The 23092-nt window shown below is 40.8% G+C and overlaps 3 protein-coding genes across 4 annotated transcripts; all 3 read left to right on the top strand.

The window, feature by feature from the left end:
- Positions 1-1290: 1290 nt before the first annotated feature.
- On the top strand, positions 1291-5330 carry LOC102221311 (myosin regulatory light chain 2, ventricular/cardiac muscle isoform). Its single transcript, XM_014469928.2, has 7 exons — positions 1291-1399; positions 3726-3815; positions 3907-3982; positions 4623-4727; positions 4831-4909; positions 4987-5035; positions 5142-5330. Exons 1-7 carry the CDS (start codon positions 1397-1399, stop codon positions 5244-5246), a joined length of 507 nt encoding a protein of 168 aa, XP_014325414.2. The 5' UTR covers positions 1291-1396; the 3' UTR covers positions 5247-5330.
- Positions 5331-7866: 2536 nt separating this feature from the next.
- On the top strand, positions 7867-13368 carry ppp1cc (protein phosphatase 1 catalytic subunit gamma). The gene is made up of 7 exons (XM_023341946.1): positions 7867-8287; positions 8931-9062; positions 9182-9412; positions 10293-10397; positions 10637-10860; positions 11802-11936; positions 12618-13368. The coding sequence occupies exons 1-7, from the start codon at positions 8233-8235 to the stop codon at positions 12705-12707; spliced, it is 972 nt and encodes a 323-aa protein (XP_023197714.1). The 5' UTR covers positions 7867-8232; the 3' UTR covers positions 12708-13368.
- A 310-nt stretch (positions 13369-13678) lies between these two features.
- Positions 13679-22834, top strand: pptc7 (PTC7 protein phosphatase homolog). 2 transcript variants are annotated; one of them, XM_023341947.1, is made up of 7 exons: positions 13679-14210; positions 15315-15494; positions 17437-17635; positions 20078-20201; positions 20314-20443; positions 21359-21455; positions 21527-22834. In XM_023341947.1, the coding sequence occupies exons 1-6, from the start codon at positions 14009-14011 to the stop codon at positions 21415-21417; spliced, it is 894 nt and encodes a 297-aa protein (XP_023197715.1). In that variant the 5' UTR covers positions 13679-14008; the 3' UTR covers positions 21418-21455; positions 21527-22834. The 2 variants fall into 2 exon arrangements, with proteins under 2 accessions (XP_023197715.1, XP_005802175.1); XM_005802118.3 differs by having other exon boundaries at positions 13680-14210; positions 21359-22834.
- Positions 22835-23092: the final 258 nt, after the last annotated feature.

Here is a 23092-nt window from a genome sequence, read left to right as displayed (position 1 = left end):
AGACATACAATTGTGGTCCATACTTACCCTAAAGACTGAAACGTCAGCATAATATGGATCTGCAAAATACTGACTAAGGGAGGTGAAAACCAATGCAGATCATGGTTTTAAGATTAATAACTGTTTTTTTTATTCCATCATAACACTCCACAAAACCTCAATAGATGTTTCTGACATTTGTGGCTGTATCAGGGTAAAAATGTCAAAAGACTTTAAATTTTTGCAACTACTGTGAACTACTACTACTACTCAACTACTCATGAACTACTGTGTTGTTTGTAGCTTAAACTCAATGATTCACTGTTACAAACATGGAAGATTTACACCTGGTAAGGAACAAGTGATTTTTACTCCTTCTTTTTATTTTTAAGTATTTGTAAACAGATAGATACATTTTTTGTGTAATGTTGACATTTGTGGATTAAGATGGAAAAAAGATGGGGAAAAAACCCTTAAAAAATCTAATAAAGTTCTTTTCACGTGAAACTTCAAAGTAATTTGTTATTAGCAGCTGTATTTTAAACATTAATCGTTATTATTAGGCAAAGTTATTAAAAGCCATTGTGGCAGGTCCAAAGAGACTCATAGAACCTTCAAGCTATCAGTTATGTTTTTAAATATTGTTTTATCAATTAAATAAAGCCATTTTTATCTGTGTTACATCAATGTAAAACGGTCTTGAGTATTATTTAACTTTAAGAAGTTCTGATCGGATGCAGAGGCAGCTATTTATTCAGTTAACAGGCTGCTTTATCAATACTTTCCGGCCCTTTGAGGACATTTGTGATCTTGATGTGGCACAAAATGAAAATGAGATTGACACCCCCGGTCCAAAACGAAGAGCTAAAAAGCAGAAATGACATATAATGAGGCGAATAGTAAAGTGAATAATGTTCCCAGCTAACGTTTCCCACAGTGCAGCATGCTGTTTATGACCTGGTGTTATTGGGGCTCAGCGAGCTTTAGCTAACAGTTCCGTTTAGTGGGCTACTCAGAAGCAGAGCCTCTCCCGGGTCCATTGCGGACCACTAACAGGACAGACAGCTGGATGATGGACCCCATCAAGTGCAGCTGTCAGTCACAAAACACAACTGTCCTTCCCGGGCCAGAGCTATGTCCTGTTGTTATTCTGGGGCCTCAGTAATGGGGGTATGTGCGTTTGGCTATTATCCCTAAATCTCATGAACTCAGACAATGGTGGCCGATGGCAGGGAGAGAATAGTCCTCTTTACCTGCGCCGCTGCCTAAACAAGGCATGGAGTATTTATAGTGCATAAGCATGCACCGTTATATATCAGAGGGGAAAGCGGTCAGCATATCTATCCATTGTTTCGTGTGCTGCTCCGTCACAGAGCAGCAAGGACACGGCTTGGTCGTCGGCTAGCCGCAAGGAAACATGGTGAGTAGATGCACATTTAGTTAGCATCGCTTCGCAGGCTGTCTGGGGGAAGTGGCCAGATCTGCTAGATCGATGCTACCTCAAACAAAAGACAGGAGAAACTTGGAGACAGGAAAAGAAAAGAAAAAAACCCCAGAAGAAACAGACAAAAGATGGGAGATGACAAGATGGGAAAACACATTGAAAAGAGAGAACACTGGTGTTAAAAGAAGACATTGATATATAAAAAAATAATTTAACCAAAATATTTGTTGGTATTACCATGCTTTTTGTGTAGCTAGACTACAATCAGTAGAAGCTTAAGTAAGAAAATAACCAAACCATGAAGTCATATTCGAAGAATTAAGGCTATTTTACTCTATTAATTTGTCATTTATGTTTAAAAGAAACAAAAAAATAAGTTGTGATTAGGGAATAAAGCATTCCTGAAAACATTTTATCCATTAACATTTTATTTATATAAAGTTTTCCCCCTGATAACAAAAGTGGCAATTTGCCATCCGTTAGCAATGTCTGGCTCAGGGCTAAAAACCAGAGTTTGACTTCTATCACCAAACCACTGAAAACTGAAGATAAATTTTAATTCTTGCTTCGAGGTGGAAACTTTATCAAGTCTTATGACAGTTCTTTACAGTTATAATCAAAGGTTCAGCAGTATTTAACACTGTAAAAAAAATAAGCATTTTTAATCAACACATTATCAAACTGGTATATTCGGTCAGAAATTGAATTAACTTAACTGCAAGAATTTAATGTCCTTCAAAATTCAATTACAGTGTTGTAGAGAGGACACTTAGGAGAAGAGATAAATAGGCAAGCGCCAATTTTGACCAACAAAATTGTTGCTCAGCAGCAAACTGTATCATTTCATGTTTAACCATCTTAAGAAAAAAGACAAGGCAACAATTTTGGGGCGCCAGAGGTCCTGTCTGAGGGATATCCGAGAGCCCCAGAGCTGATCCACAGCAAGCATTAGACCTCAGCTGTCGAAAGGCATGCAAATCCAAAATTATGTCATGGCGCTGCATTCCCTCACAACGCTTTTCTTTTTTTTTTTTAACAGTTTCTTGGCAGTCATGTAAATAGCTCAACATAATCCCTCCCTGTGAGGGTTTTCTGATCAAACAGGACTCACAGTAGCATCCTGTCATCGTCCAGGCCCTGTGGAATAATCCCTCGTGTGATCCTGGAACTATGGAAGTGCAGGCAGCGGACCAGACCCCCGCCACCTCCTTCCTCACAAAACAGTAAATAATATTTCCACGACCAACTGACAGAGTCCATAATCCTTCTTAAGTAAATGTCTGCCCCACTGGAAGTGCCCCTACGGCCTCTCACTCATCTTTGGCTCGTCTTAAAGGCACAGTTGACATCAAAAAAACAACAGTCAGTCAAGTTAAAGAAGGCATCCTGGTGCAGGAGCAAATCTAGAAAGTTTTTAAAAGGGAGGTCTTGATGGGGGCCTGCTAGGAATCCTGGGATGGAACACAAAAACCAAAAGCAATGAGCAAATTTGCTCATATAGCCCAGAATTGACATATATAGTCCAGTGGTGAAAGGTTAAGTGATGGATAGAAATATCCTTTACCACTGTGGGGAAATTCAGGTTTACCAGCAGCAAGTTTAAAGCAAATGGATAAATACATAAACTAAGGTAAGAAAAAAAAGAGGACGAAAGTAATAAGAGGCTTTACAGTAAGGGGAAATAAAATCAAATTATAAGAAATCTCCCCAATGCATAGATGTAAACATGAGTTTGTTGGGAGCAGGGATGCTTAGGAAGTCTATCCTGGGAGGAAGGATCTGTGTTAACGCTCCTTTTGGTCGGATTGTCAGCAATAATTACTCCTTTAAAAAAGTGGCACTAACTTCACCATTTAAAACATTTAAATTGCAAACAGGCACATTAGTTTGCGAGCGTAAATTTGGATAGTCAATCACGTTTTTGTTTTGTTTTTTTTACTTTTGATCCTCTAAGCTAGAATTTAACTAAATTTGGTTGTTCTCTTTCACAGTGTGCTGTCAGGAGGCTGCTGTGTTTATGTTGGCTCTACAGTGAATAAAAGTATCAACTTGAACTGTTTTAAGACTTTTGGTAGAGAAAGTTTCTGTGTTGGGCCGACAATTTAAGCCTGTATCCATATCCAGCTTTAGCTAGCTTAGCGAGAGTGCTAATGCGAAAGTCCAAACTTGCTAGCCTGAACCTGTTAGCCACATCTTAGCTGCGGTCGTGAACGATTTACCACTGACCTGCTGCTGCTGGTAGTAGTAATAGTAGTAGTAGTAGTTTTGGGTTTAATCTCGGTGTTGTGGTGAAACCCTGCAGTCTCCAAAGAAAGCCAAGAAGAGAGCGGATGGAGCGAGCTCCAACGTGTTCTCCATGTTCGAGCAGGCCCAGATCCAGGAGTTCAAAGAGGTGAGCAAACCCGAACCCGAGCGCTGCACCCCGCGGGGACCGCTTGCTCTACCCACTCGAGTCACGCCGGGTGTTTTTGAATCCCCTGCAGGCTTTCACCATCATGGATCAAAACAGAGACGGATTCATAGACAAGAACGACCTGAGGGACACTTTTGCAGCTTTAGGTGAGAGAAAACGGGGTGTTGTGGGGCGCCTTTTGTAAAGTTACAGAGTTAAAAAAATAATAATAATAACAGTAACATTGAACCTGAACCTTCATTTTTCAAAGTCATGTTTTCACTATGTTATTCTTAAATGTCAGAATTAAATTCACAGGCTTAATATTTAGTTTGAAACACAAATGCTTAATTTGAAAATTAAAAAGTTCAGTTTAGAAATAAATATTTTGTTTGGGAAATACATTTTTGGTTTGGAACTGACTAAGTCTGGAAAAGAAATATTTAGTGTGAAACCAAATATTTAGTTAGCAAAATAAATATTTCATTTGGAACCACACATAGTTTGAAAACTAAATATTTAGTTCAGACTTAATGTATTTGGGAACTAAATATAGTTTGCGAGCTAAATAGTTTCCTAGCTAAATATATAGTTTGTAAACTAAATATTTAGCTAATAAATAATTCCATTTGGAACGCTGACATCTACAAATGTATGACTAACATTTGTTACTCATACAAAGTGATGAATATAAAATTTAGAAAAATGAACACTCATAATTTTTTCTTTATGACACACTAAACAAATTAAATAGCCAGAGCCCCACGCTTCACTCCACCCTGACCTCTGACCTCCTTTCTCCCTCAGGTCGGCTCAACGTCAAACAGGAAGAGATTGACGATATGCTGAAGGAGGCTCCGGGTCCGGTCAACTTTACAGTCTTTCTCACCATGTTTGGGGAAAAACTAAAAGGTAATCCAGGATCATCATCATCATCATCATTCATACAAATAAAGTTGTGTTTTTTTTGTTTTTTTTAAATCCTAAAAAAAAAAACTATTTACATTTTAATCAGGTGCTGACCCAGAGGAGACCATCCTGAATGCTTTCAAAGTCTTTGACCCTGAGGGAACAGGAACACTAAAGAAAGATTAGTGAGTATTAATATGAGGCCAACATTTTAGACGAAGCGGCCGGCTGATTTTCTCACCTTCCCTGCTTGCTTTCACAGCGTGACGGAGATGTTGACGACCCAAGCGGACAGATTCTCGGCTGAAGAGGTCGGTGCTCTACCTCGGACGACCATCCTGTGACTTTTTGAGCAGTTTGAACTCGACTGAACTTTAAAGGGGGAAAAAAAATGTGAATCTCATTTTCTGTCCACAGATGGAACAGATGTTTGTAGCATTTCCTCCTGATGTAGCGGGGAACCTGGACTACAAGAACCTGGTCCACATCATAACACACGGTGAAGAGAAGGACCAGGAATAGATGGAGTCAGCCTCACGGGTCCAGCTGGTGTCCAGTTATGTCGGCACACAAACCATCGTCTGAATAAAAAAGTTGAAAAAGAAATGTGGTCTCGGTTTTGCTAACTGTCCTAATTAAAGTTCAGTCACATACTAAGGGTTGGCATTTATCACATTGTTTATCATTTATTGCGATACATTTCTTGTCATGATAAGAATTTTGATTTATCATTGTCACTATAAATTCTAATTAATGTTAAAAATAAATGTCCATATTGTCTGCATTGGGGTTTTTTTGCTATTTTCTCCAGTGTTTTCTCAATGAAACCACCAATTAATATCAATAAATGAGAAAATATGATAATATGCAGTTAATGTGATGCATACAAATCACACTTTTCTATGCGAGTAGTGTCCTAAAGAAGCATATTGCAAAGGGGTGAGTTTTTCAAGAACTCTATTTGTGGGGCTATGATTCCTGTGTAAACCATACAGTTACCTAAAAAAAGTAGCAATTGTCACTTTTATCATTATTACAAAATATTGTGATAAAACTAAGTCGCCCGCACCTGTCATATTGCCTGCCTATCTACTTATGTATTGTAATTTTTACCAGTAAAATAATTGTTCTGCAGCTGAAAGGGCACCAAAACCGACTCTAACCCCGGAGCCCACATATTTTGTAAATTCGGCCCTGTGTGCACAGAAAGACAATTCATGAGGTTACTTTAGAAAGAAACTGCTTACACTGGATTTTATTCATAGGTATGGGAGTACAAAGGGTTGCATTGTACTGTACATCATCATTTTCCCACTTTTAAATTTAAACAGATATTTGATGTGCATCATTTCCCATCCACTTTAAAAAAGTGCAACTCTCTGTGTTGATCTTTAACATAAAATCATGTGTTTGTGTCGTTATTTCACAAAAGTATTCCTATAGGCATTTAAATACATCTGAAAGGTTCGTGTTTGTATTGTTCCCTTGTATATTTTTAACTCCTATTCATAAATTGTGACTATAGAACAACATCCATGTAAAAAATATATATATATCTTTTAAGTGAATGAATAAAGAGGGAGGGTTTGATATGCATCAACACAACAACAGAATAGAAAGCATTCACCAGGGTCCAACTAACACCAAATATAACTGCGACATGCACCATGCCAGCCCCACAAATCCCTGTGTCCTGTTTTAGAGACGTATGTGTGGTTCGGCCTCCTATTGTTGCAGCTGGAACACATTGTCAGTGATGATATCTAATCTATAATTAGATATCTATCTAATTATAGCCGCATGTAGTCATTTAACTTTTAATCCCGTGCTGACAGTGAGGCAGTAAAAAGAGGCAGTGGGACCACCGACAGCATCCCGAGTCCTAATGTCACTGCAAGCTTCTTTTGAGCGCCTAAATATAACGGAGGGCTGAGCTATGTATCCTTAAAAGGTTTCCGTCAGAAGGTTTATTAGCTAGAATGAGAAGCTTCGGCTCATTAAACAGGAAGTGGCCGCCGGCTGCTTTAAGCTGAGTTCTTACAGAGCTCATTTCAGAGACAATAAAATGTCTGTTCAGGGGGTTCTTCCTTAAGCTTTCAAACTCCCAAACATTAAGCTACATGCAGGCCCGTCTGCAGCCGACAGGACGTAATAAACTAGGCAATCTGAAGCAGTCTGGACTAGAAATTATTATTTATGACATTTGCTATTGGAAGGAATACGGGTCCGTTTATGTTTTAGCTTCTTTTCAGCCACTGCTTTTGATTGTGATTCCTCCAATAGAAGAATCTAGAATAATTGCAAAAATATTTGCTATTTCAGTTGCTTATGAGAACTGCCAAAAATAGTTGGCATATGAATCACGGAAAAGAAATATAACCTTTGGAACTTTGTATGTGATCTGATTCTGCTGTCTGTATTTCCTCTGTGGGATAATAATGCTATTTCTATTCTATTCTATTCTATATACCCCCTATGGCTATAATTTCAAAATATCAATGAGTCAAGTCAAAGTTTTCATTAATAAATTGTGAAAACTTTTATTAATGTTAAAAAGTTTTTAACATTAATTTATAGGAATAAATAAATGTGTTTATTTTATTCCTAAAATAAACACATTTTAGGAATCCGTTTGATTTCTTATCATCCCAGTTGAAAATTAATAGTTTTTTTTTTCAAACTCCATTTCTTCCAAAGGCCACATGAATAAACTAGAAAGCATTAAGAATAGTCCTGACCCAAACACAAAATTTAATGTTGTTTTGTAGGGATTTTATGTGTTAGACTAACATAAAGTGGTGCAGAAGGTTATTTTTTTAAATGTTGCTTGAAATAAAACAAAATGAGAAAAAAAAATCAAGGAGTATAAAATTATTTCACAAGGCACTGTAAATGTCTGAAAATCCCAAAAGACTCAGTCTAGGTATAACTGCACTTTTGAAGCTAAAGATTTTCTCATCTTGAAAAGGGGAAATTAAGAATGGAGACGATATGTTTTAGTCGATGTAAATTCAAAAATGTAAAAAGAATTTGTCTCAAGTTGTCCAGTTCGTAACTCCGGATGCTGTTTTTTCCACCCGGAGCGCTAGAGGGCAGCAGCGGCGCAGCAGCGGCCCCATCCTCCCAGGAGCTTGGCTGGTTAGCGCTTCAAGGTGCGGCAGAGCGAAAACAGAGACACCATCGCTAGCTAACAGCTAGTTCGATTGGCGTTTATTTTTTTTATGCCCCGGTTTTTTAAAACAAAGGCCGTGACTGTGTTTCGTTTTTTTTTTTTTATGAAAACGGGGATGTAAGGTAGCTGATAAATTTTCACCAAAAAAATCGTCAGCGAGCCTACAAGCCGAACTGGGGCTCAGTAACATTTTTTTTACGCTCAGTCGGAAAATTCACGGAGCTAAGCTAAGCTAATAGGCTGTAGCTAATGCTAGGGTAGCTAGCGAGCTAGCTTCCGCAAGTGTACTAACGCCGAGATCTTACCGAATCTTCTTTTTTTATATAGAAACAGAAAATGGCTGATGTTGACAAGCTCAACATAGACAGTATTATTCAACGTCTTTTAGAAGGTAAGTACGATCTCAAATAAAATACAATGGGGATGTCGATGCTGTTGTGACAATAACAGATGTAAATGGAAAGCTAGCTTCATTTTCTCATCTTTAGTTATCATTTCCTTGCATTTATTCCTCCTAGGGAATAACCACAGGTTATCACTAAACGTGCTTAATGATTAGGAATCTCAGGATTCCCAAAGGTAAAGAAAACCACACATACATTGCGCATACCGGTGTAACGTCACTTTCTGTCACCCTTAGATGTGTGACCTGATTAGGTTGTCAGCGGCCGCTAAGCGTATTGTCTGCATTGAGTTACTGTTCACAAAGAAGAATTAACAGTACCCATCTTTATGAGGTGCCATAAAGTGATTTATGCTCAATTTGCGAACTTTACCCCCAGTTAGTTTCGATGTCGCTAAAATAACATTAGTTTGACAAACAGACTAATGTTATACCTGCTTTTCTTTTACGCAAATTCTTAAAATTAGCCACTCTTTATAAATACTACTATGAATTATTCCTTATGTTTGGGCACACGGGTTGCTGCTCTCCTGTGCCACCCAACCTGCCCATCCAGATTCTGCGCTAGGTGTTGCTGACTTGGCAGCCAGTGTGCTAAGTTGTCATATTTGCTGATTGTTGTTTGTTGCAGTCCGAGGAGCAAAGCCTGGCAAGAATGTGCAACTGCAGGAGAACGAGATCCGTGGACTGTGCCTGAAGTCCAGGGAGATCTTTCTCAGTCAACCCATTCTGTTGGAGCTGGAGGCCCCCCTCAAAATTTGTGGTGAGCGAAAATTGTGTGTCGCTAATTCTGAATCTTAAAACGGCTACGAAATCACGATTCAGAGGCCAAAACTTTAATTATATCCAGTAATCCCTCCCCCACACACCTCTGTCTGGCAGGTGACATCCATGGGCAATACTATGACCTCCTGAGGCTTTTTGAGTATGGGGGCTTCCCTCCGGAGAGCAACTACCTGTTCCTGGGTGACTATGTGGACAGGGGGAAGCAGTCTCTTGAAACAATCTGTCTTCTTCTGGCCTACAAAATCAAATACCCGGAGAACTTCTTCCTGCTGAGGGGAAACCATGAATGTGCTTCAATCAACAGAATATATGGTTTCTACGATGAGTGTGAGTATTGTTTAATTGACCTGAATTTGAGATGTGTTTTAGTGTTTTGTGTTCAAAGAGAATTTAGCAGCTAAATAGGATTCAGGCGTTGACACGCGATTTCTCTGGCAGGGTATGGGCTGTTTGAAGGGCACTGACTCGTGTAAGATTACAAAAGGAGGAAATCTAAAATAGAGGGGAGAAAAAAAGTAAATGAGCGCTGGCTTCTGAAGAACTACATAAACTCCAAAATTAGGCAAAGGTTTTAATAAGGTTTAATAACAAAAATCAAGACGAAAGCTTGCGATGACATGAAGCCAAAACACGTTTGCATAACTTTGGTTATTCCCATTTTTTTTGTCATACTATAAAAGCATCTCTTATATTTTAGCTACATGAAAGAGCTGCACTAATCTGGCTTTTACAGACCAATCCATCTGTCTTCTTACACCCTTTTCCCATTGGGTCGGCAGGGCTGCTGGTGCCTATCTCCAGCTGTCAACGAGCGAAAGGCGGGGTCACCCTGGACAGGTCGCCAGTCCATCGCAGAATGATTATAACCCATAAAAGAGAAAATGTGCCACAAGTACCAGCAGACAATGAAGGCGTTTCATTGTCTGTCCCTGTTTTTTATTTTGATTTACTTTTTTTTTTCTAACTGAAATAAAAAAATAGGCCATTGGTTGAATAGGTTGTGATTGAAACTAGTGGGAGAAATTAGTTTTGATCCATTTAATATCATGGGGGGAAAAAATCTGATTTTTCTGTGTTCAACCTGTCATCATAGTTTAGTCCGAACTCAAGGAAACATCTGATTGGTTTCTGCCTCTGGCTGTTTCTCTTATGTATGTTTATCACACAATGACAAATTAAAGCATCCTTTGTTGTCGTCATAATTTAGGTAAACGAAGGTACAACATCAAGCTCTGGAAGACCTTCACAGATTGTTTTAACTGCCTCCCTATTGCTGCGATTGTGGACGAGAAGATCTTTTGCTGCCATGGAGGTAGGTTCTTGTTTTCACTAGTTCTCTGTACACAGTGTTATGTTTTTTTGTGTGTATTATTTTCACATCTGTGGCTTATTAGAAAACTTGATGCGTCTCTGACGTATGCTGTTCTTATTTGTCTTTGTCAAACGCTTCCTCTGCAGTTTGTCGTTCCACTTGGACTGACCCACATGTAACAGGTCGTGTCCCCTGTATTTGTTTGTTTATTGGTATCGCTGCCTTGTTTTTGCATCAAGGACTGTCACCCGACCTTCAGTCCATGGAGCAGATCAGACGCATCATGCGTCCCACTGACGTGCCTGACCAGGGCCTGCTGTGCGACTTGCTGTGGTCCGACCCGGACAAGGACGTTTTGGGCTGGGGGGAGAACGACAGGGGCGTCTCCTTTACCTTCGGCTCCGAAGTGGTAGCCAAGTTCCTGCACAAGCACGACCTGGATCTGATCTGCCGCGCCCACCAGGTAACTCCAGCGCCCCAAGTCTTTAGCAAACAGAAACGAGAGCGCATTTGTACAAGGACATCGCATCCAGCGCAGGGAGTTGGCAGGCTTACTGCACAGACTGTACTCGTGTTCCCAGTCATTTTGTTTTCGTATACCTTCGGCCTATTTTTTGTATGTTAACGTTTGTGCCCAGTACAGCAAAATGTTTTTTTTTCTTTCTTGGTTTTAAAATAACATCAATTAAAAATACTGAAATGTGTAGGTTTCAGGAAAACCTCAAAAAACTAAATCCCCCCCCCATCCCCCCAAGAAAATAGGGTTTTTGTTGGTCACCATCTAAAGATAGAAGTCAATAAATAACTATTCATAAGTTTACTAGGGCTGCATGATATTAGCAAGACATGCAATAATGCTTAATGTTGGTGAATGTCATATGGCTAAATGACTTTCCGTTAATAAACAGTAGCTGTGTTTCTATTAACCGTATAATTGCGCAACTTGACATTTTGAAAATAAATTTGCTTAACAGAAACACAATAATTTAAAAAAAACATTTTTGATGAGGTGGATTTTTTTTTATATCGAAATTGGTTTATTTCGCAAAACTGCAATGCAAACACTTTTTTCACATCACGCGAGTCACATGATCAGCGAGCTGCTGCCACTGATGCAAACCATGAAGAAGACAACAGGAAGTAGTTGGAGGATGATGACGCGGCATGATTCACGTGTGATTTTAATTGTGTTTCTTATTTAATGGAAACAACGCAATTGTGAAATTTTGACATCAGCGTCAGAACACAATTGGCGGAATATGGACAAAGTTTTGTGCACATTTGTAATGGAGACGCAGCTTGTGTTAATGTTGTTTTACTTTGGGCTCATTGCCACCTTAGACCTCATATAATGATTTTTCTTACAGGAAAAAAAAAATTTACTGTTATTTATTTTTTTCTCAGGTTGTTGAGGATGGCTACGAATTCTTCGCAAAGAGGCAACTCGTCACATTGTTCTCGGCGCCGAATTATTGCGGGGAGTTCGACAACGCCGGTGCCATGATGAGCGTTGATGAGACTCTCATGTGCTCCTTTCAGGTATCCGGCTTTTTTCTGCATAAACCATCAAAGCCAAATGACTTTTTTTTTTCTCTCTCCTTTTGGACTTCAGCAGTAAAAGCGTGTTCATATGAACAACAACAAAAAATGGATTCATAATATTTACTGACATTGAGCTGCGCTCCATCCTACTTCAATCAGAATTCCTTGTTGGGAGGGAAAAATAAACAGGATGGCATTTTGAAGTCAGGATACCAACCAAAATCCAATATGGCCGTCAAACATTGAACTGTGACGTCATAATGTTTTATGTGAAATTGGATGGTTTTTGTCTCATTAGTCACACACTGTATTGTATCACATATTTAATGTATTTGATTCATGTTTGCATAAACTGAAAAAAAATTATAGAATCTTATTGTTGTCGCCTCAGTAAAGCTGCGGTATGTAAATTTTTTTTTATTGTTTTTTACACATTTGTTGAAACTGTCAATATCATGACAGTACTGAATGAGACAAATAATCTATGAAAAAAATCAATCTTCTCTGCCTTCTCACAGTTCCAACTAGAAATAACCAATCAGAGCTAGGAGGAGGATCTTAGCGCTGTTAATCATTCCCGTGTGTGTGCTGAACCTAGGGAACTCTGGGAGTAGTATTGAAATGGTGATTTGCAGAGTTATTTTCTGAAAAGGTTTCTGCGTTGTGCTTCTCCTGCAGATTTTAAAACCAGCTGAGAAGAAAAAGCCCAACGGCAGCCGTCCTGTGACTCCCCCCCGCAACATGGTCACCAAGCAAGCCAAGAAATGAGGGGCCACACTGCTGGGGGGACCAAATGGCCAGAGATGCATTCTTCCTGGTCTGCTTTCATGTTCTGCAGTCAAAGGATTGGTTATTTTTCACGCTGCCAATACCGCAAAGATATCCACTCCTGCCTGATGAAAGCAAAGATATTTTATTGTTTTCCTGTCCACAGGGGTAAATTGATATGTCACCACGGAAAAACCTCAGGTGTTTTGCACTCCATTTTGCAGCTAGTCTTTGCCACATATGACTGTTCAATCAGGAAAAATGTAATAATATGGCTACTTATGCACAGGAATGCCTTGTTTGAAGCTGTGCACACTGTTTTTTTTCCAAGTTTATTTTATGTCTTTCCTTTGTCATTTCATTCACCTGTAATTGTTAATGGCTTATAAAATGTTTGAGGAAAGCCACAGACACAAGTTTATGTCTGTAATCTTTATTTACAGTTAATTTACTCATAATTTCATAGAGAATTGACTACACTGCATCACATTTTTAAATAAGTCTTGTGCTAAATTAAAAACAATAAACAAGCACTATTGTAATGTCTAAATCTTTCTAATAAACTCCGGTGTGTTTTAGGATGGAAATTGATACCTGAATGTTGTTTGTTTCTAAGGCTTTTATTCCTCTTAAACCTAATAAACAGAAAATACAAAAAGAAGTTGTATATTGTAACGTACTGTGACCATCAAACGACGTTTTGCGGGTTTTCGCAAGGAGACAAATGTTCTGCCAAATTATTTTAATTAGGAAAAAAAGATTAAGTTTTTCAAAATTCTTTTTAATTGAACTTTTTATGCTTAAATTACCTTTCTTCAAAAAGTCTTATCGATTTCCAGTGTTGTATTTGGTGTACATCTCGTCCGACAGAAGGACAGGACGTTGTGTTTCCGTATTAGGAAACGTTGATTTGGTAATAACCTCTGACGTCAGAGCAGTCACAAGACCGCGCGCTCTGAGGCCACAGCAGCAGCAGCTGCTCCACAGTCTCTCTTAGGCAAAGCGGCAGCATGGCCGCTCACAACCAACCCTCGCAGGACTTCAACAGAGGAAGAAACCAATTTCTTTGAATTTCTTTCTGCTTAAAACACCAAAAAAAAAAAAAAAGGAAAGAAAACAGCTTCGGGAGACTACTTCCACCGTCGGCGACAATTCGTCTTTATGCGCGGCGGCTGTTTTCGGCGGCGGCGGCACTTCTCCAGCCTGGTTCGCCTGTCAAACATTGCGTGCTCACATCGACGCTAAGCTAGCTTAGCTGCTAGCTTGGCCGGTTTGTGTCGTACGGAGCTGGAGCGTAGGTGATGTTGTCCGTGCTGTCTTACGGTAGACTTGTTGCCAGAGCTGTCATCGGCGGGCTTTCTCAGACAGACGGCCGCGACTACAGCCTGGTGACGGCGAGCTGCGGCTTCGGCAAAGACTTCCGCAGAGGCATCCTGAAGAAAGGGATGTGTTATGGGGACGACGCGTGCTTCATCGCCCGGCACAGGTCCGCCGATGTTTTGGGTAAGCGTCTGCTCTTTTGTTTGCTCCAGAAATTATATTGCTACGCACGCAGCATCATTCTTCACTTAGCAGCTTGTAGCTGCAGGCTGAAATGTGTAGGGCCACTGTTCTTAAAGACTGGGTTAATTTCTGTAAAACCTGAACAGCACGGAAATCCAAACCTGCTTTTTGTGGAATCAGCACTGAGACACAGAAACCTTGATCTGTGTGGACAACCTGTCATTTAAGTCTTGTGGGACTCCCACCACCTAAGCTGATTGTATGTGCTGACACCCGCAGAGTAGATCAGGTTGCCAGATTTAACTTGCAAATTGGAACACTTTCAACACAAAATCGTATTGTTTTTGGACCGGCTTGCTTCATTTTTAAATTTTTTGTTTTTTAGGTTGCAGGCTGGTCTCTATTGTCTGACTCTGGGTGGGATGATGCAGTGTTACTGTCCTTGTATGGTCAGCAGAACAGATTCTGGCGTCTTGAGCCCAGAAACCTTCCTTTCTAGGCAAATCTTGGATTCCCACCATAAAGCTCTTATAAGGCAAAACTATAAAGCCCAATAAACACAACATCTTCAGGTCTTAATAAACAAACTAAAATTTGAGTAATTTAATTAGATCTCTGCTCAAATGTTCAGGCCTGTTGAACTTTTTTCGCCTTACTACCACAAGCCGAGATGTTTGATTTTCATTTTTATGTGATCGCACAACACAAACCGAGTGAAGTAGAAGTAAAACGATGGTTTCGATTTTATAATGTGTGTCTCAAACTGTATACATCGCAATGACTACACATGATGAAACATGGTGGTGGCAGAATGATGCTGCGAGTGCTTGATATGAACGCGGGTGGAGATTGGGTTGGAATGGGCCAATGTCTTTAGATGTGCAAAGCTAATAGACGCGCAACAAAAAACTTGCAGTATTTTCAGTAAACACTGTATAATCTAGCCACAGCTGTGGACTTTAACTGAGCCTGAGCAGAAATAATTTAAAAATGTTATAAATATTCACTGCTTCACAAATGTGTCTCCATCCAAACATCCATTTTTATTTCCTTGCACTTCAGTGCTTACATAACCATCTCACCTGTTTGCTTTTTTGTTTTTAGGTGTAGCGGATGGAGTTGGTGGCTGGAGAGACTACGGTGTGGACCCGTCGCAGTTTTCCAGTACGCTGATGAAGACGTGCGAGAGGCTGGTGAAGGAAGGACGTTTTGTCCCCAGCAGCCCGGTGGGAGTCCTTACGACCAGCTACTACGAGCTACTACAGAACAAAGTGCCTCTACTGGGTAAGCAGAAAAAACATTTATTTTGGTATCCTGCACGTTATGTTACCTTGTATTGGCGCTTTTATTATTCTACAGAATAAGGACAAACCCCACCACGTCGAAACAGAAAACCATTGGCATCAGTTGACAGGGGTTTAGACTGTAGCCACCGCTGTGTGCAGACATGCTGCGCCTTACAGTGAAAACGGCACATTTCCATGTGGTTTAGATCTGAGCTACATTATCCGGGCCTGGGCGGTTTTCATCTACTTGGTTTATTGCTGCCTGGGCTGGGATTTTTGCATTATGACTCACAACAGCCAGATCCCATTAAGAACTCCTAGGAATGTCCCAGCCAGTATCCCTTTCCTCCTGCGTGGTGTTGCCTCAAAACAAACCCAGCTCACGCGATCTAACATCGGCGAAGGAGCGTGACAAGGGAACGGATCTTTGTCTCAGCAAACGTCGGTAGTTTTCCACTGAGAACCCGGCAGCAGAGCCGGGGAAAACAAAAGTTTGGATTGTACCATCCTTTACACGGCCGGAGGAATGCCGTTGAGGCAGGCGGCGTGTGTAATTGTTTAGCTGCAGAGAAAAGTGAGAGGCAGAGGACTGAGTCACAGCGTGTACAGGCTGGGGGAGTTTGAAGGTTGATCCCAGAGAGAATATTTTGGTGCTCTGGATGAATCACCAGCAGGGTGTGGCCCCTCGTTGTCAGCCTGCTCCAACAGATCCAGTTTCCTCCTTTTCATCTCTTCTGCTTAGGGGAGTTTACCAAAATGTGTCTCTCTCTCTCTCTCTCTCTCTCTCTCTCTATATATATATATATATATATATATATATATATATATATATATATATATATATATGTACAGGTCAAGGTTCAGCAACATTGTGTGCCCAAAGAATGAGGTCAGCTGACTACCTGAATATACTGAATGACCAGGTTATTCCATCAATGGATTTTGTCTTCCCAAATGGAATGGGCATATTCCAAGATGACAATGCCAGGATTCATCGGGCTCACATTGTGAAAGAGTGGTTCAGGGAGCATGAGACATCTTTTTCACACATGGATCGGCCACCACAGAGTCCAGACCTTAACCCCATTGAGAATCTTTGGGATGTGCTGGAGAAGGCTTTGCGCAGTGGTCAGACTCTCCCCTCATCAATACAAGATCTTGGTGAAAGATTAATGCAACACTGGATGGAAATAAATCTTGTGACACTGCAGAAGCTTATTGAAACAATGCCACAGCGAATGCGGGCTGTAATCAAAGCTAAAGGCGGTCCAACAAAATATTAGAGAGTGTGACCATTTTTTGGTGGCGACCTTTTTTTTGGCCAGGCAGTGTACATATATATAAAATATGAAAAAAAAATTCTAAATTTTAGGGTGATTTAATTTGTCTCCTAAATGTACACATTGAGTAAGTTATTGTGGTACAGTTCAATTATCAGGAAATTGTGCTGGAAAAAAAATGTTTGTATTCATCTTTGATGAGGAAAAAAGCTTTTGATAACTTTTGGTCTTCAATGCCTCAAGACGGCTCCGTATGATTCTGTAGTGATGGTCAAACTTTTTGCCCCTGAGACCAAAACTGGCAAATTTAAAGTACTTGCGGGATACAAAATTCATTCAATTTACAATGCAAAGATAAGTTTATCGTGATGTCTCTTTTTTTAGTTTCAACACTATTTCTTATGAATTCTAGAAGATCCAAAATGTGCAAAAACACTTCAGACAGTTTCATCATTTTCTATTTTCTTGCCCCATTTTACCAATCTTGATTTGCGGTCAGAGGGCCGATCAAAGATCATTTCAAGGGCCACAGTTTGGACAGACCTGACCTGCAGCCAATAGAGTTTATTTTCATCTCGTTTTAGGAGCGGTCGCAATGCTGGTCAACATTTTGGTTTGTAAATTCTAAAGAAGTGAATTTGTGTGTGATTATGTCTGCAGGTAGCAGCACCGCCTGCATTGTGGTGTTGGACAGGCAGAGTCACCAGCTGCACACAGCCAACCTGGGAGACTCGGGTTTCCTGGTGGTCCGGGGCGGGGAGGTGGTCCACCGCTCAGACGAACAGCAGCACTACTTTAACACACCCTTCCAGCTGTCCATCGCTCCTCCCGGCGCGGAGGGAGCCGTGCTCAGCGACAGGTGAGCCGCCCAGCAGAACCTGCACTTTACCTGTGTCCATTATGATTATGTCCAAAAAGATCTACAGTCAGACTGACTGATAAAGAACTCTAAGCTTTTTGTTTCGTTTTGCAAAAACCAACTGGATAAAAGATTATTGCATATTGCTTTGTGATTTTTTTTTTTTCGTCAATCATAATTTAACCATAGTTTCACTTGCATAAAAACGGTTAAATACAGTCAGCACAGATTTTCTCTGCACTAATATTAATAGTAGCACTGACAATTGAGATTCCTTCTATGTCTCTGATCTGTATTTTGGGGACTGATGAGGAATCGTAGGTTTGCACTTGTTACTCTGGATTTTGGTTTACTTGGAGGACCGAAACTTCAGCTTAGCAGTTTTGGTAATGAGAAAATCGCTCTGCTCAGTGAATAATGCCGTGGGGAATATTTTTGCAAAACGTTGTGTTTTCCTTTAGCTCTTAACTCCTAGTTTTCTCCTTTCTTACTGGTTGCAGCACCATGTTGTTTTTATGCTGCGTTTTAACATGGATTTGTAAAAAGTGAGAGAACTATAAGGCGTTGGCACTTTTTCAAGACTTGTTGGGACTTTTCTGCACAGCTGCTGCAGCGTGGCCTGGGACACCCTGCTAACTAATAGGCGGTCTGTGTTACAAACGCGACAAAAGAGATTATCTGAACGGAACCGCTCTGCAGAGCTTTTCAGTCTGGCCTGCGCGTCCCACATGTAGCGCCGTAGCAGCGGGTCAGGGGCCACGTGCTGCCGGGTCTCGTTGCTGTGGCGTGCCAAGCAGCAGCGCTGCAGACGTCAGCGGAGATCAGGATGTTTGCCAAGCTTTCCCTCTTACCCAGGTCAAAGTCTGTGTGGGCTGATGAGGGGCAAAATGAAGAGTCCAGAGTCGGTGCTGCTGCCAGCGGATTCGGCTCCCGTTTCACTTGTTCATCTTTGATCCACCAGATTATTTTTAAGACTCTTAAAAGGTGATTCTTAGAAAACTGGCAGAACATGAAGCACGGATAGAGGTGGGCTGCATGGCTCTACTGGAGCTGAATTTAGTTTCTGCCAGTCTGCTTTTCGTTCTGCTAGGGCTGGATGATACGGCTGAAAAGCTGATGTAAGCGGTTCATATCAGTCCATGAATATTTGTTGATTAGTTTCTTTTAAATATTTGAAATATTCCCAAACTTTCCAGTTTTCACTCCCTGCTGTTTTTAATTATTTTATTATTATTATTAAGCAGTTTTGAAACTGTTGGACTGCTGCCGTGCATGTTACTTAACAAGTTGTTGCTAGGTAACCAGAGAGTAAGTAAGTTGATGTCACTCACCTTGCTTGTCTGGTAATGAGAGGTTCAGTGGCTCAAGTCTTTCCTCTGCCTACATCCCCCAGAATGCTATGCGGGTCTGGATCGGAGTTCAGTGAATATTGTATATATATCATCACCTTCCTAAAATAATGGTCCAAGTCATTTATTGCTAATATCTTCTTTTTAATTGTTTTTTTTTTTTTTTTTTTACCAAAATCACTTGGGGGAAAGACAGGAGGGGATTGTCTTATGATCTGGAAATTTCAGTCTTACTGAAGATTTAATCAGCAGCTTACAGAATACAACAGTAGATCAAACCTCTAGTTGAGTAACAGCAGCAGCTCGAAGAAGACAAACGTCAAAGCTGAAATACGTAAACATGAAGATCCGCTGAGTTAAAGTCATATTAAACCGTGACGTTTATATCAACCATTTTTCCTTCGATGAGGAAACGGTGCACACTGCTCTCTGAATGTCTGTTACAGTTTCTGCTCCATGATGATTTTATCTGCATGAGGATTGAGTTAATGTGGTTTGTTCTTCCTGGCTTCATGAAAACTGACTTGGCCTTAAAGAGTATTTGTAAAATGAGAATAATCAGGTTGTTGTTTTTTTTCATATCCATCCATTGCTGCCAACACTGAATATCCCAACATCTCCTTCTGAGCCTTTTTTTCCTCCCACTTCATAGATAATCCAGCACAAGGCAGGTTGTTCTTGGGAGCCATGTCTCACTGTGTCCTGATGCAGTCCAGACACCTTTTATATTGAATCATATTCATAACTGTGGGGTGGGTTTGCAGCAGAGTGGGGGCATCTTCCAAGAAGCAAACATGAGACCACTCTGGCAACCGAAGCACTTAATGTTGTACTAGACCACACTGTTCTTTCTAAGATCCTTGAATACACTTTACTTTTAAAGTGAGATTATGTTTTCATAACCGAGGTGAATCTGTGTAATTCCATATAATGCAACTGGATTTATTATTTTCTTTCCAGGATAGAAGACAAGCTATGTTTCAGGTGTAAATAAACTAAAACTAGTTTGCAGTACTCTTTATGAAACTCAGGTGAGGTTTTTCATCAAGGACTAAACTGACAGTGCTCCTTATCTGAATCTGTGTGTTTACAGCCCAGAATCTGCTGACAGCTCCTCCTTTGACGTGCAGCTGGGTGACATAATCCTCACCGCCACCGATGGGCTGTTCGACAACATGCCTGATTATATGATCCTCCAAGAGCTGAAAAAACTGAAGGTAAGTGACGAACATTACTGCTGCTGCTGAGTCTGAATCCAAAAGAAAAACTTAACGCTCACTTCTTCTTTTTTTCCCCCCTTTCTTTTTGTTTGTTTTTTTGCTTCCTCAGAACTCAAACTATGAGAGTATTCAGCAGACCGCCCGCAGCATCGCAGAGCAAGCTCATGTACTGGCATACGACCCCAACTACATGTCACCTTTTGCACAGTTTGCATGCGACAACGGACTGAATGTCAGAGGTAGGTTTCTTTGTACCTAGTTTAAAGCTACAGTACAGACAGCATTGCAACCGGCTACACAATTCCAGCGTTTGCAGTGTAACAGGAAGACTGCTTGGAGACAGTATTGGTTGGGTTATTATATTTCATGAGTCAGGCAATAAAACTCATGTCAACCAATCCGATTGCTTCAGAACAACCTCACCTTACTGTAAGGGATAAAAAATAGAATGAGAAGGTCAAATGAAAGAAGGTGAATTGCCTACAGACTAGATGAAGAAGAAAAATGGGAGTCATTTTACCAGGAGTAGGATGAGACAGGAATGTTTGTTTTTACTTTGGACCAGGATTTAAATGGGACAGGTGTTGTTGTTTTTTTTTCTGTAGGAGTGGGATTGGACAGGAATCTCTCTGCCAGAAATGCATCTAAAAGTTAAATAATACTGGCCCATGAGGCCTGGAGTTTGAAGCCCTCTGATCTGAACTACTACATTAACTGAGATGTCCAATCACTGCTGGCGTTTCCAAACCATTCATAAGAAAAGCTCAAAAGCACACTTGCTACACTCCGTACAGCCTTCCTGTTGTCTGCTAAACTCTGTAGCTCCCCTAGTCTAAATGAACTACAGTTGTTTCGCTACGTCGTAGAAAACAGTTACTTACTTAAAACATCTTGCCAAATCTAAAAATAAAATTTTTCACATTCACACTGAAGAGTGTTGTTGACGCTGCTTAGTATTGTACGTTTACTTTCGCCAGTCAGGTCAAACTGAAATTGGCCGATTTCGGTCCTCTGCTGCTTTCTGCGTGCAACATGAGTCGTGTCTTTTCCAGAGAAATGACACACAACGTTAACCTTTGCTCTTTGTGATGGCTTAGACATTTTTTTTCTACCACCATCCTAGCTGGTTTTTTTTGTTTTGTTTATTTGTGCAGGAGGGAAGCCAGACGACATCACAGTACTGTTGTCCATCGTGGCAGAATACACGGACTAGAACCTGCTTGCCGGGACGTCGCTAATCTGCCTCTGGAAGTAATGAACTGCTTCAATTCCTGCTGGCCAGGATGTAGGTTTGACATCTGATGCTTCCTCCACATCTACAGGATCCACTCTGCTGAAGAACCGCCCCAACGCCCTTTTTGTTCTACCTACCGCCAGCGAGAGGTCAAAATATGCAAACGAGAGGCCTAAAACACACTTCTGTCTCAGTTGGACTTTTGGCATCTTTGTAGTTTTCCACTGCTCACTTGCTAATCCCATTGCCAAGGATCAGTAGTCATTGGTTGGAGATGAAGCATCCAGTTTGAGGTCAAGTCCCTCTCTTTCCTGATCGTCGAGGCCCGAGTCTCCATAAGGGAATAAAAAGTTCTTAGGCATACAGAAGACACTGGCGGCTTTAGGGCTCAATAACCAAGCTGCAGTTTGTAGATGTTTCAAGACCTTCAAGGAAAGTTTTGGAGTGTTTTCCAGGAGCATGGAGCAAAAGTTAAACAAGACGGTGTGTTCAGAGTCTACCAAAAAAAAAAAAAAGACCCAGCTAATGTGATGATGGCACACCTGTCGGCAGGCTTGTCTTTAAAGATTTCACATCGACGAGCGGCAGCTGCCTTTTTCTTACTGGTGCGATTGGAGTCCAGCGCATGTTTTGTTACTGAGCGGGACGGAGTATTTACAGTCGGAAAGCCTCTTCGGATGTATGCGACGCACATTATTTATCAAACCGATGTTCTCCCTTTAATCTTAGAGCTGCTGGTGAAGTTTTGACAGTAATTTTGTGTGAAGCGTGTATGGATGCGAGTGTGACGAATGACTGGTGTTGAGTTGGATGTCAAGGCGCTGGACTGACTCCACATCCACTGGACTTAATGGGTCTGGCAGCCTTAAACGCACACAGCTAAAAAATGAAAGAAAAGCTGAAGTTGGTCGGGTGACCAAAACGTATTTTTGTAACTTTGTTCGGTGTGATTGTTTGCTGCTTCAGGGTAGCTTAAGCTGTCGTTCAGTTTCCCCCTCCTCCCTTCTGCTGTAGGATTTAATAGTGATGGTCGTCGTGTTTCCATTACACCACAAAGATTTGCACTAGGTGTGTTTCTGCGACTTTCTACCTACACTTAGTAAGATGTCACTGTAAGGTTGAGATGTTATTATGACGTGCCTTGTATCAGGAGATGTTGATACTGGCAGACATGTCCTCTGTTAGTCACCCAACTGAGCACAGAGCCCTAAAACTGTAAAGTAGCCATAGAGATGAAACAGCTCTGCTGTCTAAAGATATTCTTTTTTGTTTTGTTTCCTTAAAATCGACCACTGTGTTTAGGTCAGGACGTTGGGACTAGTGGTGATCCCTGCTTCAGAAAACCGTCCCTGTGAATTTCTTTGTCATTGTTTACAATCTGCACTTATGAAACAAATTTTTTTCTATTCCTCCTCCCCATACACTGGGGCTGACGATAAGGGCTGCAGAATCGGGTGTATTAAGATGACTACAGAGGTGGATCCAAGTGTGAAAGTATAAATGTTGGACAATCTCGGCAGCATCGGCTCAAGTTGTTCAGTTCTCCCAGTCATCTGGCTCATGACTCACACCTGCACCATCGCTTTTCCTCTTAGTCTCATCTTTCAAACACACTTGGGCGACCGGAGCGTGTATATACGGCGTACAGTTAAAT

This window comes from Xiphophorus maculatus, chromosome 11 (assembly GCF_002775205.1).
Source record: "Xiphophorus maculatus strain JP 163 A chromosome 11, X_maculatus-5.0-male, whole genome shotgun sequence".
NCBI lineage: Eukaryota > Metazoa > Chordata > Actinopteri > Cyprinodontiformes > Poeciliidae > Xiphophorus > Xiphophorus maculatus.
This window is presented reverse-complemented; position numbering and strand designations above follow the sequence as displayed.